At 52.5% G+C, this 15,606-nt stretch overlaps 2 protein-coding genes across 3 annotated transcripts; both read right to left on the bottom strand.

Annotated features, from left to right (window-relative positions):
- TAPBP (TAP binding protein) lies at positions 1–11,561 on the bottom strand. Of its 2 annotated transcripts, XM_077904477.1 has the most exons (8): positions 11,340–11,560; positions 11,047–11,217; positions 10,579–10,839; positions 3,290–3,688; positions 2,559–2,900; positions 2,365–2,454; positions 2,212–2,249; positions 1–1,134 (listed from the first exon to the last, which is right to left on the bottom strand). In XM_077904477.1, exons 1-8 carry the CDS (start codon positions 11,374–11,376, stop codon positions 1,123–1,125), a joined length of 1,350 nt encoding a protein of 449 aa, XP_077760603.1. In that variant the 5' UTR covers positions 11,377–11,560; the 3' UTR covers positions 1–1,122. The 2 variants fall into 2 exon arrangements, with proteins under 2 accessions (XP_077760603.1, XP_077760604.1); XM_077904478.1 differs by lacking the exon at positions 10,579–10,839 and having other exon boundaries at positions 11,340–11,561.
- A 156-nt stretch (positions 11,562–11,717) lies between these two features.
- Positions 11,718–15,404, bottom strand: ZBTB22 (zinc finger and BTB domain containing 22). Its single transcript, XM_077904474.1, has 2 exons — positions 14,963–15,404; positions 11,718–14,285 (listed from the first exon to the last, which is right to left on the bottom strand). The coding sequence occupies exon 2, from the start codon at positions 14,214–14,216 to the stop codon at positions 12,294–12,296; it is 1,923 nt and encodes a 640-aa protein (XP_077760600.1). The 5' UTR covers positions 14,217–14,285; positions 14,963–15,404; the 3' UTR covers positions 11,718–12,293.
- Positions 15,405–15,606: the final 202 nt, after the last annotated feature.

The raw sequence follows: 15,606 nt of genomic DNA, 5'->3' as shown, positions 1-15,606 counted from the left end.
TTGGGAGCATAGGACACAACTTTATTCCCGCACGATTAGACCCGCTTCGGTCTAATTGACCGTCCTCCCTTGGAGGTCCCTAGTCCGAGCTGCCACTTCCTTCCTCCAGTAGTTACTTCGTCCAACCCTGGCTTTCAAATACAGAGGACGAAAAAAGGACTAATGTTTGCGTTGAGCGCCCTCCAGCGGGCACCGGGCCGGTGCGGGAGCAGGGACCACGCGGCGGACGGACGGGCACGTTCCTGCCTCTGAGGAACCGGCAGTCCCGGGAGCGGACCTCTAACAAGGATTCGCACATCTAACAAGGACATCTAACAAGGATTCGCACAATCATTCAAATACAAGTGTGGTGAACCGCACAGGAGGGACACGCGGCGGTGTGAGGGAATGAGGCTGACCTGGTCTGCAGCCCAAGAAGGGCGAGGGGTGGACCTGACATACGGAACAGACGGGGAAGGTGGGAGCCACTGGAAAAGAGAAATGACGTTCGGTGAGATGAACACTGAGGGAAGGGCTGGAGGGCACCAGGTGGGGTTGTAGGGGCAGGCAGCGGCTCCAGCCCCGGAGATGCATAGCAGGACAAGAATGGGTTTGGCTTCTAGGGCACTGGTTCTCAGGTGTGGCCCTTGTCCCAGAGGTCCTGGAGACTATTTCAGTGGGTGTGCAAAGTTAAGACTATTGGTAACAATACTAAAATGTTCCTTGCCTCTTTCACTCTCTCCAAAGAAATGCACCCTGGAGCTTTCCAGAAGCTGCATGCTGATATCCTTGTCCTCACAACTAATGGAACATGTTCTTGCGTATTCTTTTGTTAAATTTTTCTCCGTTGTAAGTTCTGGTAGCATAAATATCTGTAGTTTGTCACCCACATAACCGAAAGCTCTTTAGCGTCCTTGACGCTTTTTAAGCAGTCCTGAGACTTAAAGAATTTGAGAACCACTGCACTGCCTTAGCACTCTAAGAAAGGAAATGCTACAGATTTGTATCCTCTGAAAAAGCATTCCAGCCATTCTGTGGAGAGAGATTGGAGGGAGCAAGATGATGGTGTACAATTTGGGGGAGCTACTCCAGTAGCTCAGGCCAGAGATGGTGGCAGCTTCCCCAGGATGGTGGTGAGTGGCCTCACTGTGCTTTCTGGAAGAAAAATAAAACGAGGTGAGGAATTCCAGGTTTTAGAAAGAGAGGTGAAATTGAAATGCTCATGATCAGGGTCACCTGGGTGGCTCAGTGGTTGAGCACCCTGCCTTCAGCTCAGGGCATGATGCCAGGGTCCTGGGATTGAGTCCCACATCGGGCTCCCTGCGTGGAGACTGCTTCTCCCTTTGCCTGTGTCTCTGCCTCTCTGTGTGTGTCTTTCATGAATAAATACATAAAATCTTTGAAAAAAGAAATGCTCACGATCAGTCCAGAGGTAAATGAACCCTCGTGAGCACAGAGGGCAGCAGAACGGTCTCTGTGGGTTTTCTGCTTGGCACACACAGCGCCGAGTGATTTTGCCTAATCCTCCCAACAGCCCTCTGAGGCTCTGCTGTCTGTACAGTAGCCACCACCCACATGTGTCTGTGCAACATTCGAAATGTGGCCAGTCTGAACTGACAGGAGCTGACAGTTTATTTTTTTATTTTTTAAAAAGATTTTATTTATTTATTCATGACAGATAGAGAGAGAGGCAGAGACACGGGCAGAGGAAGAAGCAGGCTCTGTGCAGGGAGCCCGATGTGGGTCTCGATCCCGGGTCTCCAGGATCATACCCTGGGCTGAAGACAGGCGCTTAAACTGCTGAGCCACCCAGGGTGCCCAGGAGCTGACAGTTTAAAAGAAGCACCTGTTTTAGGTGACTTAGAACAGAAATACTAAAATTTCTTATATTGAGTACATGTTACATGATAACATTTTGGATATATTAGATGAAATAAATGGTATTATTAATATTACCTGTTACTACCTTTTTATTGTGGCTACTAGATTATTTAAATTAACATACATGGCTGGCATCATACTGTCGGACAGTGCTGCCTAAGTAATTTTTTTATCTTGACACTCAAGGAACTGAGGTATGAAGTAGAATACTTAAGGTGGCAGGAGTTAACCCAGGTCTGTGAATTCCAAGTTCTGCCCCCCCCCACCCCATGCCAGCAGGCTCCCTCCATGGGTGAGAAGTTCCAAGAGGAGCTCAAATGACAACGGAAAGAAAAGGAAGAGGCCTGTTACCTTCTCCTTTGGATCTTTTGAAGTAGATCTGGAGGCAGCTGTGGAGAGAGATTAAGAAGGGTTGGGATGGAGGTGTGGTAGGGTAGAGTGATAGGTGTCAGGCTTCTGGGAGTAGGCAGGGACTGTCACTGTGGCAATGAGAGTCACACTTACCCACCCAGCCCAGCGCTTTGATGAGCCCGAGGAGGAGAAAGGCAGACAGGAAGAGGCCCACGCTGTCCTCCAGGGAGGGCCCAGAGAGTCCTGGCAGGTGGAAGTGGGGAAGAGTAAACTCTGTAGTATCCTCCTGAACCCCTGGACCCCCACCACCCCACCCCTGGCTGCTCGATTACCCTTCTGGCTCCTACCTGCCACCTCCAGGGTGACTTCTGCACTGCGCCCCAAGGTGGGCAAGGTTGGGTGGTGGACACGACAGGCATAGCGCGCTCCATGGTGCTTGGCTGTGACTGGGATGGGCTGCAGGTGCGCAGAGAGGCTGACAGAGCCATCTGAGTGGTGGCGCAGGGCGGAGAGCCAGCTCTGCCCCTCAGCCTTCTGAAAGCTGCCTTCTGGGCCACCCCGGAGCTCCCATTCCACCTCCAGGCCCTTGGCAGGATAGAAGCGGGACACAAGGCAGAGCAACTCGGGGGGTGCCTCCCCAGGGGCAGCCCAGACAAGAGGTGCCGGTGTCAAGGATATTTTGGGGGGCTCTGGGGAGAAAATAGGAAAGGAGCATGGGGGAATCAATCCACATTTGTCTCTATCAGTTTGCCCTATGGCTTCCCCCAAACTGAGGTGGTTTGGTTTTTTTCTTCCAGGATGGGGAACCCACGGTCTCCCCACTGGTGCTTCACAGGAAACCCCATGCTGAAACCCATATTCTCAAGGATCCTGTTCCTCATATTTGGGAACCTTCATCCCAGTCACTTAAATTCCCAGGGACCTCTACCCATTGCCTTTCTGATTCCCAAGGATCCCAGTCTACCTCCTGCCATTCACCCAGCACCCTCTTCTCCCCCATCCTTCCTCCATTATGGTATGGCCATTATCAAGTGCCCACCTTTGCTTTACCCATGGGGATCCCTGTACCCCAACTCACTCTGTACAGAAAGCTCCAGGGCAACCTGCCCTTGCAGGTATGGCAGGTGTACAGTGGCCAGATAGGTACCCTCCTGGAAAGGCTGTACTGCAGGCAGCCAGAGGGTCCCGTTTCCAGTCCATGGACCCCATGGATCATCATCATCCCAGGCGGCAAATGCCACTGCCCCGTCTTGGGCAGCTGGCATCTGCTCATGCAGCCCTGGAGTTGCAGCCAGGAGTAGGTGCCCTTTTCCCAGGTGCTGGCGTCGCCATTCCAGCCCAAAGGGAGGGGGACCTGGGGCCAGTGATGCAGCAGCCTCAGAGATGGAGGGCATGTAGGCAAATCTCAAGTCCAGCAGAGCATCTTGTCCCAGTTGGATCTGAGCGATGGGGCTGTAGGTGAGGACAGTCAGCACAGCTGGGGAAGAGGAGGAGAGAAGGGAGTAGAAGGGGCATGAAGGAGAGAAACAAAGAGGAAAGAAATAGAGAAACAGAGTTATAGGGAGGAGTACCCAACTCAAATTCACCCACCCCTCAGAGGACCCCTCCTTTTCCGATACCAAACCATTTTCTAGTCTTTCTTCTAGTCTTCCCTGCAAATCCCCTTTGTTCTGGGCCTGCGTGCAACCCAGAGCGGCTACACATGAGCAGACAGGTCTAGAGGTGATTAGGAGCAGTGAGTGGATACAGCCTTTGAAGGCTGGTCTGAGCACCCAGCCCACTCAAGTTCTGGGGACAGTGGGCTCTGAGTGCACTTCCAACACAGCCTGAACCAGTCCAGTCTCCATGCACCACCTGTGAAGAACCAGGCCTTTCTTGGTTTGCTGGTAAAGACTGTGATGACTCAGGGCTGTCAATCCTCTGGTGCTGTATAGAGTACTTATTGACTCTGGAAGGTTCTGGCTCTAGCCTAGACCCAAACAGACATCTATGCTCTACTGAGGCAGGGTATGCCAATTAAGTGCCTGGAGCCCGCCCTCCCTGGTTAATCCCAACTCTGCCGCTATTTATATGACCTTATAGGCTAGTTATTTTTTTATTTTTATTTTTTTTAGCTATTTTTTTTAAATTTTTATTTATGATAGTCACAGACAGAGAGAGAGAGAGGCAGAGACACAGGCAGAGGGAGAAGCAGGCTCCATGCACCGGGAGCCCAACATGGGATTCGATTCCAGGTCTCCAGGATCACGCCCTGGGCCAAAGACAGGCGCTAAACCGCTGCGCCACCCAGGGATCCCTTTAGTTATTTTTTTTTTTAAGTTTTATTTATTTATTCATGAGAGACAGAGAGGCAGAGACGTAGGCAGAGGGAGAAGTAGGCTCGATCCTGGGTCCTGGGATCACGAGGCCAGTTATTTCATGTTGCCATGGCTCAGCTTCATCTCCTAAATAATGAGATAATAATATGATAATAATACGTATCTCATGGCATTGTAATGCAGGTTAAATGATTTAATGCCTCTGGTTACCCAGATTTATTCAGTTCCTGATTCTGGATAACAAAGACACCTATATGTGAAGTGCTTAGAACAGTACCTAGAATACAGTAAGTCCACCAAGTGTTTGCTGGGATTACACCTAACCATCTATTAGACCAACTTAATGTGCCCCAACTCAACAGCATCTCTGCAACATTCCCTCACCCCGCTCCAAAAGTCCACTCTCCCTGCCTTGTGGAAAGATCAACCCCTACTCTGGACGCTAAGGGAAAATACTTAGAGTCACTCATTCTCTCACTCAACTAATACTTACTAAGCACCTATGATACTCAAGGTAGAGGACAGCAGTGAATGAGACAGGCAGTCCCTGCCCTCATGTTTCTTACAGTTTAGTAAGGGAGACAGATGAGCAAATTGCCAAATATAACATACCACCTGCTGTCCCCACCAGGCCCTAATTGTCTTCCAGATAGATTCTCACCTCTGACTCCAACTCAAGTTCTCACCAACATTTGTTAGGACAATGACAACCTCCTCTTGGGTCTTCCTTATCTTCAGTCTCTCTCTTCTTCAATCCATATTCTGCACAGTGTGACTACAAGTCTAAGCCGTTCACATGCCTGTTTAAAAAAACCGAGCTACCAGGATGCCTGGGTGGCCCAGGGTTAAGCGTCAGCCTTTGGCTCAGGTCATGAACAGGACCCATCTTTAGAATATGCTCGATCAATGTTAGGTGTTGCTATTTTCATTACTGCCACCATCATCCTCGTGGACTTGCTGGGTATCTCAGCAAAATCATTCCATCTGTATTTTTCTCATTAGTCCAATGATCTGTTCCTTGCCTACCTTTGTAAGAATCAAGTAAAATAGGGGATCCCTGGATGGCTCAGCGGTTTAGTGCCTGCCTTTGGCCCAGGGCGTGATCCTGGAGTCTCGGGATCAAGTCCCACATCGGGCTCCCTGCATGGAGTCTGCTTCTCCCTCTGCCTGTGTCTCTGCCTCTCTCTCTCTCTCTCTCTCTCTGTGTGACTATCATAAATAAATAAAAATTTATTTAAAAAAAAGAATCAAGTAAAATAGCAGGCTTTTGGGGAGATGGCACGTGCCAGCACACACACACATTATTATACATAAGACTTCTGATAGTTCACTGTCACCTATAAAGCCCAGATCTCAGGGTATTTGATGATCCAGCCCAGGCCCCAACTCACCTTTCCAGACTTCTCTTGCATCCTAAGAACTAGCTCCAAAGAATCCCTTTCTTGAAACTAGTAGAAATTCTAATCATAAGGCCTTTCTTTGCTTTGGTCTAACTCAGTTCCCTGCCTATTGTCTCCCAAACATCTAAGTATTCCATGTCCCCCAAGGTCAGTTCCATAACTACTTCTTCCCCGAAATGTCAGTCCTTCCTGTAAAAGTAGTCTTTCTTCTCTTGTGACACTGTAATTTTTAATCCTAGTTTAACTCCTACAAGGTTAAACTTCTCTCAACCTCATGGGACAGTTTTTTTCAATAAAGTAAAACCAGGGGTGCCTAGGTGGCTCAGTCGGTGAAGCGTCTGCCTTTGGCTCAAGTCATGATCCTGGGGTCCTGGGATCGAGCCCTGCATAGGGCTCCCTGCTCTGCTTCTCCCTCTCCCTCTGTCTCCTGCTCCTCCTGCTTGTGCTCTTGGTCTCTGTGTCAAATAAAGAAATAATCTTTTTTAAAAATAAATAAAAAATAAACTTCATTTCTCAAAATCCAGACACAAATTTTAAATTATTACAAATGATTCATGAGATGAATAAACAAAATCCGAAGATTTTACAGTTTAACCCTCAAGCTAACAGTGCTCTTTAATGTGGGTTGAGGGAGCAATTTTAGACCTGCATCCCACAAACCTGTCTTGAAAAATACAAATGTTAAGCACAACAGGGCCAGAACACGAAGGAAATCTGTACCTGTTTTTACATCACAGAGATTTTCGCTTTTCTGTTAATAAAGTGAACGGTAGACAACTATTATAAAGTGTTAGTGAAAAAAAAAATGTAAGCTCAAATTTAATCAAGTTTCTAGAACTGTCAACTGGCAGGAAGTATGGAGGACAGGAATAAGAGGAAAATGACACAATGAGGAGACAGTTGACCAAAGACAGAACATGGGAAGTTCTGCTGAACAAGTGATAAACCACTAGCATTTAGGGAGTGCAGGGCAATTATAGAATAAAGGAGACTTGGGCAGCCCAGGTGGCTCAGTGGTTTAGCGCTGCTTTCAGCCTAGGGTGTGACCCAGGATCGAGTCCCACGTCGGGCTCCCTGCATGCAGCCTGCTTCTCCCTCTGCCTATGTCTCTGCCTCTCTCTGTCTCTCTCTGTGTCTCTCATGAATAAATAAATAAAATATTTAAAAAAAAAAAGAATAAAGGAGACTTAGACAAAATTGCTGTGAACTGAGTTCTGTGGGACCCCCTCAAGTTCGTATGTTGAAGCTTTAATTCCCATGTGACTATACTGTTGACCCTTAAACACAGGTTTGAACTGCAATGGTCCACTTATATGTGGGAGTTTTTGTACAGTACAGTACTACAAATGCATATTCTCTTCCTTATGATTAATTTTCTTAATAACTCTTTTCTCTAGCTTACTTTATTATAAGAGTACTGTATGTAATATATATAACATATAAAATATGTGTTAATCAACTGTTTACATTATTGGTAAGGTTTCCAGTCAACAGTAGGCTATGAGTGGTTAAGTTTCGGGGGAGTCAAATGGATTCAGATTTTCGACTGCTGGGGGTGGGGTCAGTGCCTCTAACCTCCCACCATACACACATGCACAGTTATTCAAGAGTAAACTGTATTTGGAGACAGGGGCTGTGAAGAGGTGATCATGGTCAAATGAGATCATTAACACAGGGCTCTAACCTTATATGCTGGTGTTCTGTTAAGCAGAGGAAGAAACAGCAAAGCTCACTTTCTTTCCTTCATGTGAGGACACAGCCAGAAGTGGCCATGTGCAACCACAACGGGAGAGCTCTTATCAGACACCAACCCTGAGAGCATTTTGATCTTAGACTTGATCTTGGACTTCTAGCCTCTAGAACTGTGAGAAAATAAATTTAAGGTATCCAGTCGATGATATTTTGTTATGGCAACCCAAGCAGATGCAAGAACCAAATGTAAAATATAGAGACCTGTTTGGTTTGCTATGACAATATTTTTTAAGCCCTTATTTGATAGAGATTCTTACTGAAGTACTTATGAATAAAATCATATGGTGCCTGGTATAAATTTCAAAACAAGAAAATAGGTGGGAGGAGGGTCAGCAAAACAATGTGGTAAAGCCTAATAACTACACAAGTGAGTGGGTGATTGGTCTATGGGGGTTCATTAGACCATTCTCTCTACTTTCATGTGTCTTTGAAATTTTCCATTACAATGTTTTAAAAGAACAATGAGATTTTAAAAACCATACACGTGAAGTATAGTAGGACAGTGTATTTGTCAATAAACATTTTGAAGTATTTGATAAGAAATACTGTATAAATGTATATTAGGAAAAATACCAATGATCTGTGCCCCTAGGAAGATTCCTTTTTAAAATTTACATTAAAACAACAACTTTCATTTTCTTCAATCTCTAATCAAGTAGAAATGCTTGAAAAGGAAGACCGAGCACAGCAACTAGTTTTTACCCCCAGGTTTGGGTCTATAAGAAGCAGAAAATTGTCCCACTGGGCACTCCTACGGCTCCTATCTGCACTTCTCTTATGGCCCAAATTGTCTTCCACTCTACAATTAGCCATTATAAATCTACTGAGAACCTTGAGAGCAGAATCTGATCACCTTCGTGACCCTTAAAAGTGCCCAAGGCCACCTCAGAGATTCTGATTTAATTTGCCTGTTGTGGGACAATTCAGTGTCATTTAGAAACTTCCAAGACAGGGGCATGTGGGTGTTTCAGTTGGTGGTTAAGTGTCTACCTTTGGCTCAGGTCTTGATCCTAGGCTCCCTGCTCAGCGGGGAGTCTGCTCTCTCCTTCTGCCCTTCTTCCTGCTTGTGTTCTCTCAATAAATAAAATCTTTAAAAAAAATAAAATAAAATAAAGAAAAAGAAAGAGAAACAAACAAAAAAACTTCCAAAAGGACTCTTACTTGCAGCCTGGATTGAGAACCAACTGGGGCCTAATTTCTTCTTGGTGCTAATAAATATTGAACCAGTGAATTAATTAACCAAGTGTCTCCCCTGAGAGTCACAACAACAGAAAAGCAGCAGGAAATAGCATCCACATTTTACAGTTGGAAAAACAGACTCAGAATGAAAAGCCTCTTCTCACCCCCACCTCAGTGAAGCCAGCAGGCCTGGGAGATACTCCTCCCCACTGGAGAGAGCTATAATCCCCATAGTTTGCCTCTGCCCTGCCCAGGGTGAGGCCTGGCAACCAAGAACGTCAATGTAGACAGAGGTGATGGGTGGGTGCTGAGTCCCTTTCCCTGGTCCTGTGGGTGATTCACTCTCTGGGCGGGGGTAGGGGGGGTGGGCGGGTGGGGGGGGGTGGGAAGAAGGTAGTGGGGGGGGAAGGGAGGGGTTAGCTTGCCAGTTGTGCTGTGTTGTTTACAAAAATCATACAAGAGGCATCTGGCTGGCTCAGAGGAGCATGTGGCTCTTGATCTCGGAGTCTTGAGTTTGAGCCCGGCGTTGAGTGAAGAGACTACTTAAATACATATATACATACATAAACTTTAAATAAACTTTAAAAAAGCTCACAGGACTGCGAGAAGCCAACGACTGTTCATATCCTACCCACCCTCTGCCATGAGAAGGGTGAGCTCCGAGGTGCCCCATTCCTTTTTTTTTTTTTTTTTTTTAACATTGTATTTATTTGACAGAGAGAGAGGGCACAAATAGGCAGAGAGAGGGCAGCCCCGGTGGCGCAGCGGTTTAGCGCCGCCGGCATCCGAGGGTGTGATCCTGGAGACCCGGATAGAGTCCCTTGTCGGGCTCCTTGCATGGAGCCTGCTTCTCCCTCTGCCTGTGTCTCTGCCTCTCTCTCTCTCTCTCTGTATGTCTCTCATGAATAAATTAAAACACACACACACACACAAGTAGGCAGAGAGAGAGAGAAGCAGGCTCCCTGCCTGGCAGGGAGCCTGATGCAGGGCTGCATCCCAGGACCCTGGGATCCAGACCTGAGCCAAGGCAGAAGCTAACCCACTGACCCACCCAGGCGCCCCCTAGGCACCCCATTCTTGCTCTATCTGCCCACTCCCTCCTGCCTCAGCTCGGCAAACCGCCTTGCACCGTGCAATAAGCAGCGCTTGCAGTGGGAAGCTGTCTCTCCGGCCCGGTGCAGCCCCACCACTTGGCGGCCACAGACTCAGGGCATCCGCACGAGCCATGGAAAGGGGCTGGCAAGGAAGGCCCACGCGCTAGAGCGCTAGAGCGCTAGAGCCTTTGTTGCTCTGCGGGGTGCCACAGTTCCAGAAGCGGGCACGGGCGGGGCTTGACCGGTAGTTTCTGAAACAGGGTTAACCACCAAGACGGCAGTGTCTACCTAGCAGGACACAGATCTGGGAGGAGAAGAGAAAAAGAGTTCCTTCTTTTGGGGGGCTTCTGAGCCCCTCAACCCCATCCCCATACAAGTTCCTCAAGGTAGCAAGGAGTCCGACTCTGTCCGAAGCCCCGTCCCCAACAGAGGGTTGCGCTTGTTTGCTCGAAACCCCTCGGGAGCTAGAAGCGGTGGAGACCGCAGCTCTAATCGCAGCGGAACCGCCTCGCTTTACCAATCAGGAAACTAAGCCCCGATTGGGCGAGGGGGCTCGCAGCGCGAGTCCCGCCAGACCCAGGCCCTCAGCGGCCCGCGTTCCTCCCACCTCCCCTCCCCAGCTACCTGTCGCCGAAGTGAAGAGCGCAGGCTCGGGCTGAGGCTCGGACTGCGGTCTCAGGAGGCAGGAGAGGCTGAAGATCGGGCTGAGCACACTGGCCATGAGCCACGCCCCGTCCAGGGCCCGCGGGCAGCTCCGCCCCGGGGTCAGGCCACGGGCCCACCTCGCCGAGGCGGGCAGCGGGATGAAGCGGCTGAGCTCGCAGTGTGGCGGGGGGGCGTCCGAGGGGTACCTCCTGACGGCGGCCTGGAGGGTTCCCGCGGGGTCTGTGCGCGGAGAAGGGAGTCGGTGCCGCCGTTCCCGCCGGCAACGGGCGGGGAGGGCAGGTCCCGGGAATTCCAAACGCACAAACTGCCCGGTAGCGAGAGTTTAGAGGCAATCTGACCTCACTTTACAGGGGAAACTGAGGCCCGAGGTCACAGCGCGACCTCAAGGGCAGGGACAGAGCGGAGGGCGAGTCCGGAACGACTCACCGTGCACTTTGAGGTAGAGCTCGGGTTCGAGGTCCGGCCGCGGGGGTGGAGTGCCCGGGCCCTGGCGCAGCAGCAGGGCCGCGGGTTTCTTGGCCAGGCGGCCCCCGCCCGCATCCTCCACCATCCAGCACTCTATCACCGCCGGGCCCGCCGAGACGGCCGTCCCCAAGGCTGCGGAGAGGGGCGCGGGTGAGGGGGCGCCCCACGCCCTGGGTCCGAGGCTGGCGCGCGGTGGGCTCACCTCCCTCCGCCCACCCCTGGCTCTCGGGCAAAGGGTTTCGGGGTTCGCTCACCCGACGCCACGGCGAGGAGCAGAGATAGGGGCTTCATGGCGCCGCGATCAGCTCAGCCCCGGAGCTTCCACTTCCCCCTTCACTTTCGCTTTCCTTGAAAGGGCGGGGAGAGGCGGAGAAATACCCGCTCCGGTCCGGTGAGGGCACGTGGGCGGCAGGGCTCCCCAAACCTTATCTCCCGCTCGAGACCGGAGACCTCAGCCCCGCCCCGCCCTCTTGGGCCACAAGACACCACCCAGTCCAAGAGCCCTCCCCAACCCTAGGCTCCCCCTCCGTCCCCACCACCCCACCAATCCACTTCCCGGAGTACGGAGACTCCGCCTTCCCCCACCTGCGCCAGGTCCCCAGCAAACACAGAGGGGCTTTCGGTAAGCCGAGTGAAATGACCAATAAATATTTTAATCACCATTTAAAAAAAATAAGATTTAAAATAAAAACCTTATATTCTTACGTCTTCACTCCCTCCTCAATGAGAATCCAGTTGGGGTGGGGGGGGGGGCCCAAGGAGGAATCGGAGGGATGAGGGTAGAAATATAGGGCACGTCCTTAGGGAAGTGGGGTAGGTGCTAGGACAAAGGCCTGGTCCCCACAACAACACAAACACAAACTTCAGGTACAGACTACAACCACCTGACCCTTGACCCTGTGACTCCAGGATGCTCCATGGTCCCCCTTTCCCTCCCCCCCACCATATGCGTCCTAGTCTGGAGCTGGGGCTTCAGTGTACCCATCTGAGGGGAAGGAAGGACTTAGTTCCGGGGATACTTCGTGGGAGAGGGGCTGAGGAATGGAATGGAGTGGCTAATGGTGCAATATGGTTCCCCCTCCAGAATATATACAAGTCTGTAGAGATAAGGAAGACATTAAGTGAGGCGGGAGATCACCTGAGGGCCACGGCGGCCTGGCTCAGCCTCCGTTTCCTCAAACCGGAAAGCTACCTCCAGAGCTGCCCCTTCAGTTTGTTCCTCCACCTCCACCAAAGCCCATCTCCACCTTGTGGACGCTGGGTGGGGACCAGACCCTGCGGCTGGACTGGGGCGTGGCCCCACTTGCCTCGTCACCGCTGCCCCCGCCCGCTCCAGGGGACTCTCTCTTGAGGGGCAAGGTTGGCCCGGTGGGCCCCCCGGGTCCTGGCCCGCCCCCGCCCCCGCCCCCAACCAGGCGGTGCCTTCGCTCACAGTGTCCCCGGTGGCGCATGAAGCTGTCTCGCCACATGAACTTCTTGGCGCAGACACCACACTCGTAGGGTTTGAGGCCTGTGTGTGTCTTCATGTGCTCCGTTAGGTGGTGCTTCATCTTAAACTTTTTGTTGCACACGGGGCAGTCAAAGGGCCGCAGGTTGAGGTGCATGTTCACGTGCCGATCACGCATGCTCTTGTGTGAGAACGCCTTCCCACAGTGGCACAAAAAGATCTTATTCCCATCCCCACTGCCTGTCCCTCCGGGGGTTCCCCCAGGACCACCAGGCATGCCCAGGGCCCCTGACGACGTGCCCCCCAGGGTCACCGCCCCGTGTTCAGCCTGGTTCCCTGGTGGCTGGCCTGGAGCCTGTGAGGAAGAGGAAGAGGAAGAGGAGGACGAAGATGATGGGAAAACCAGGATCTGGTTGCCCTGCATGTCCAGGGGAAGCAAGGGCCTTGGAGGGTGGGAGGGGGCATAGGAGGAAGGGGTTGGCCCCCCTGAATCATCAAGCCCTGCTCCAGGACCCCCACCGTCATAGGAGCCAAAGTCATTGGAAGACTCACAGAAATTGACCTGCTCCTCTCCTTTGTCCGGAGGCTCAGTCAGGGTGCGGACATCACTTATGCTTAGGGTGGCCTCCCGTCCTCCCGCCTCGGGAACCCTGGAGCCACCCCCCAGCTCTTCATCTTCATCATCCTCACAGGTCAACACCAGGTCTTCCTCCTCATCCTCTTCCAGATCTGGGTCTTGGGGAACCAGGGGTGCTGGTGCTGGGCTATTTCCACCCCGCTTCACATATACCCAGTGTTTCTGTGGCATGATGCTGGGGGGTGCGTAGGTGGGCCGCCGGAGCCCAGCCCCAGGAACCACAGGACCCCTCTCGTCCCCGCCGTCATGGCACAGCTCATCTGCCTCCAGCAGCAGCTTCCCAGAGGTAGCCCCCCCACTGCCAACCACAGGGGCTGGGAATACAGGGCCACCTCCTCGACGCTCCCCGCTGCCCACCGCAGAAGCTGGAAATGCCTCTTGGGAGGAAGATGAGAAATCAGTGGACTCTCGGGGGCTGAAGTAGTTGCTGCTGCTGGGGGACTGATTCTCACTGGCCCGGCTGGAGGCATGGGAGCGCACGGAGCCCACGGTGGCAGGGACCACAGTGGCCCCACTCCCCGATGGGACCCCAGCACCAGGAACAGTGGCAGAGGTGGCTGCAGCAGGGGTGATGGTGGTGGTAGTGGCTGAGGCCCGGCCTTCGCGGAGGAGTTCAGTGCACTTATCCACGATGTGCCACATTTGGAGCACCGACCCCACTGTGAGAAAGTTGACAATGTCAGCAGCAGCCATGCTGAGACGGCCAGTGTAAGCCGAAGCCAGGACAGTCTCGAAGGCGCCTGGGTCCATGACGCTGGGCAGCGAGATGGAGGTCATGCCCTTGAGTAAAACCTGGTCGTGGAAGTAAGGGGAGGAGGCAGCCAGGACAGCACGATGAGCCCTGAACTCTCGGCCCTGCACACGGATGGACACGTCGCAGAGCTGGCCCTGTAGCCGCTGCTGATTGAGGGACTCCAGAAGGGCACTGGTTACCTCAGGAAAGGACACGTGCACCACTGCAGCTGCAGGCAGGGGCAGTGGGGGCGGAGCCAGTGACAGAGGCAGGGGGAGTGCTGCCCCACTGGGAGAGAGAGGAGATGGCTCCATGGCGTGGAGGGAGGGGTTACCCCCCCAGCCACAGGAACAAGGGAAGGAAAAGGGCGGCCGGGGGGGTCTCTGGGAAGAAAAAGAAAGAAGAAGGATAACATTCCATAATGACACAGCCCTTCACTTTACAGTTTAAAAACATGTTCGTACCCTTTATCTGAGTAGTTCCCCACAACACCCTAAAGTAGGCATTCCTCTCAACCCTATTTGACAGATGAGCAAACCGAGGCTCAGATTACGAGATTATCCAAGATCACACAGCCAGTAACTGGCAGTGCCAGCAAACGCAGATGTCCTGATTCCAAATGCAGTGCTCCTTCCTTGGATATTAAGAGAAGTAAGGTACTCTTGGGGAGTGGGGCGCCTCTCCTCAGAACTCCCCATTTGCCTGAGCGCCTGACTTTCCCAAATCTACCTTACTGGTGTTTTGCACCCTTTTCTTGGGAGGGGGCAAGTCTGTTCCTGTACTAAGAACATCCCTCCCTCCGGATCTATGCCCCCCAGCTCTTTCGCGAGCCAAAGCCCCCCTTTGCCCCCCGGCTTACCTCTAGCCCCGCCCCCTCAAGACACGCCCCGTGGGCTTTCGGCCCCGCCTCTTCAAGACCCACCCCCGTGGCCCTCTCGGCCCCGCCCCTTGTCTACCCCCGCCCACGCTGGACCCCGCCCCCCTCTGCTCCGCCCCAAGCGCTACTTCGACCTCCTCTCCCACCCGGAAGGCGCCCCCAACCCCGCGCGTCCCCGCTTACCGGGCCGCGCGCCCCCGGGCCCCCCCGCCCCTCACTCGGCGGCCAGAGCCGCAGCCTGGGCCCCTCCCGCCGCCATCTTGCGCCGACTCCCTCCGCCCTCCGCCTCCGCTCCGCCTCCCGCCCCTCCGACTTTAAAGGTACAGGCGGGCACCCCTGCCCGTGCCACTAGGCAATACTCGGCCGACTCGTCCACTTCTCCTTTAAAGAACAGCCGCCTCATTCCACCTTAAAGGTACCAGGCCTCTTCTGCCGCTGAAGAACTCAGGACTTGGTGGTTCGGCCGAAGCACTCATTCCCCTTTAATTCTGTAAGCCTGCCCTTCCCATTGGCGAAGGGTCTCGGCCGTCGCTGCTTAGGCCCCGCCCCTGAGCTGTGGCCTTTAGTGGGCTTGCGGGATCTAATCGCCCTGCTGTCCCAGCTTCTGACAGTCCCCCCTGAAGTCCCGCCCCCTTCCTCCGGGCACGGATTGGCCAAAATAACCTTGAGTCGGCCCCTGATTGGCCTTTTTACTCCTACCGCTCGAAGTGAGAAAAGTAAAGCGAGTTTGGGAGGCTGCAGCAAGTTGATTTTTTTTTTTTTTTTTAAGTGCCTGGCCGAGGGCTAGGGGAAGGTCTGAGGGCGAGGGAACTCCGGGAGGCGAGCTA

Source organism: Canis aureus, chromosome 7 (assembly GCF_053574225.1).
Source record: "Canis aureus isolate CA01 chromosome 7, VMU_Caureus_v.1.0, whole genome shotgun sequence".
Classification (NCBI taxonomy): domain Eukaryota; kingdom Metazoa; phylum Chordata; class Mammalia; order Carnivora; family Canidae; genus Canis; species Canis aureus.
The sequence above is the reverse complement of the archived record's forward strand: the minus strand, read 5'-3'. Positions and strand labels throughout refer to the sequence as shown.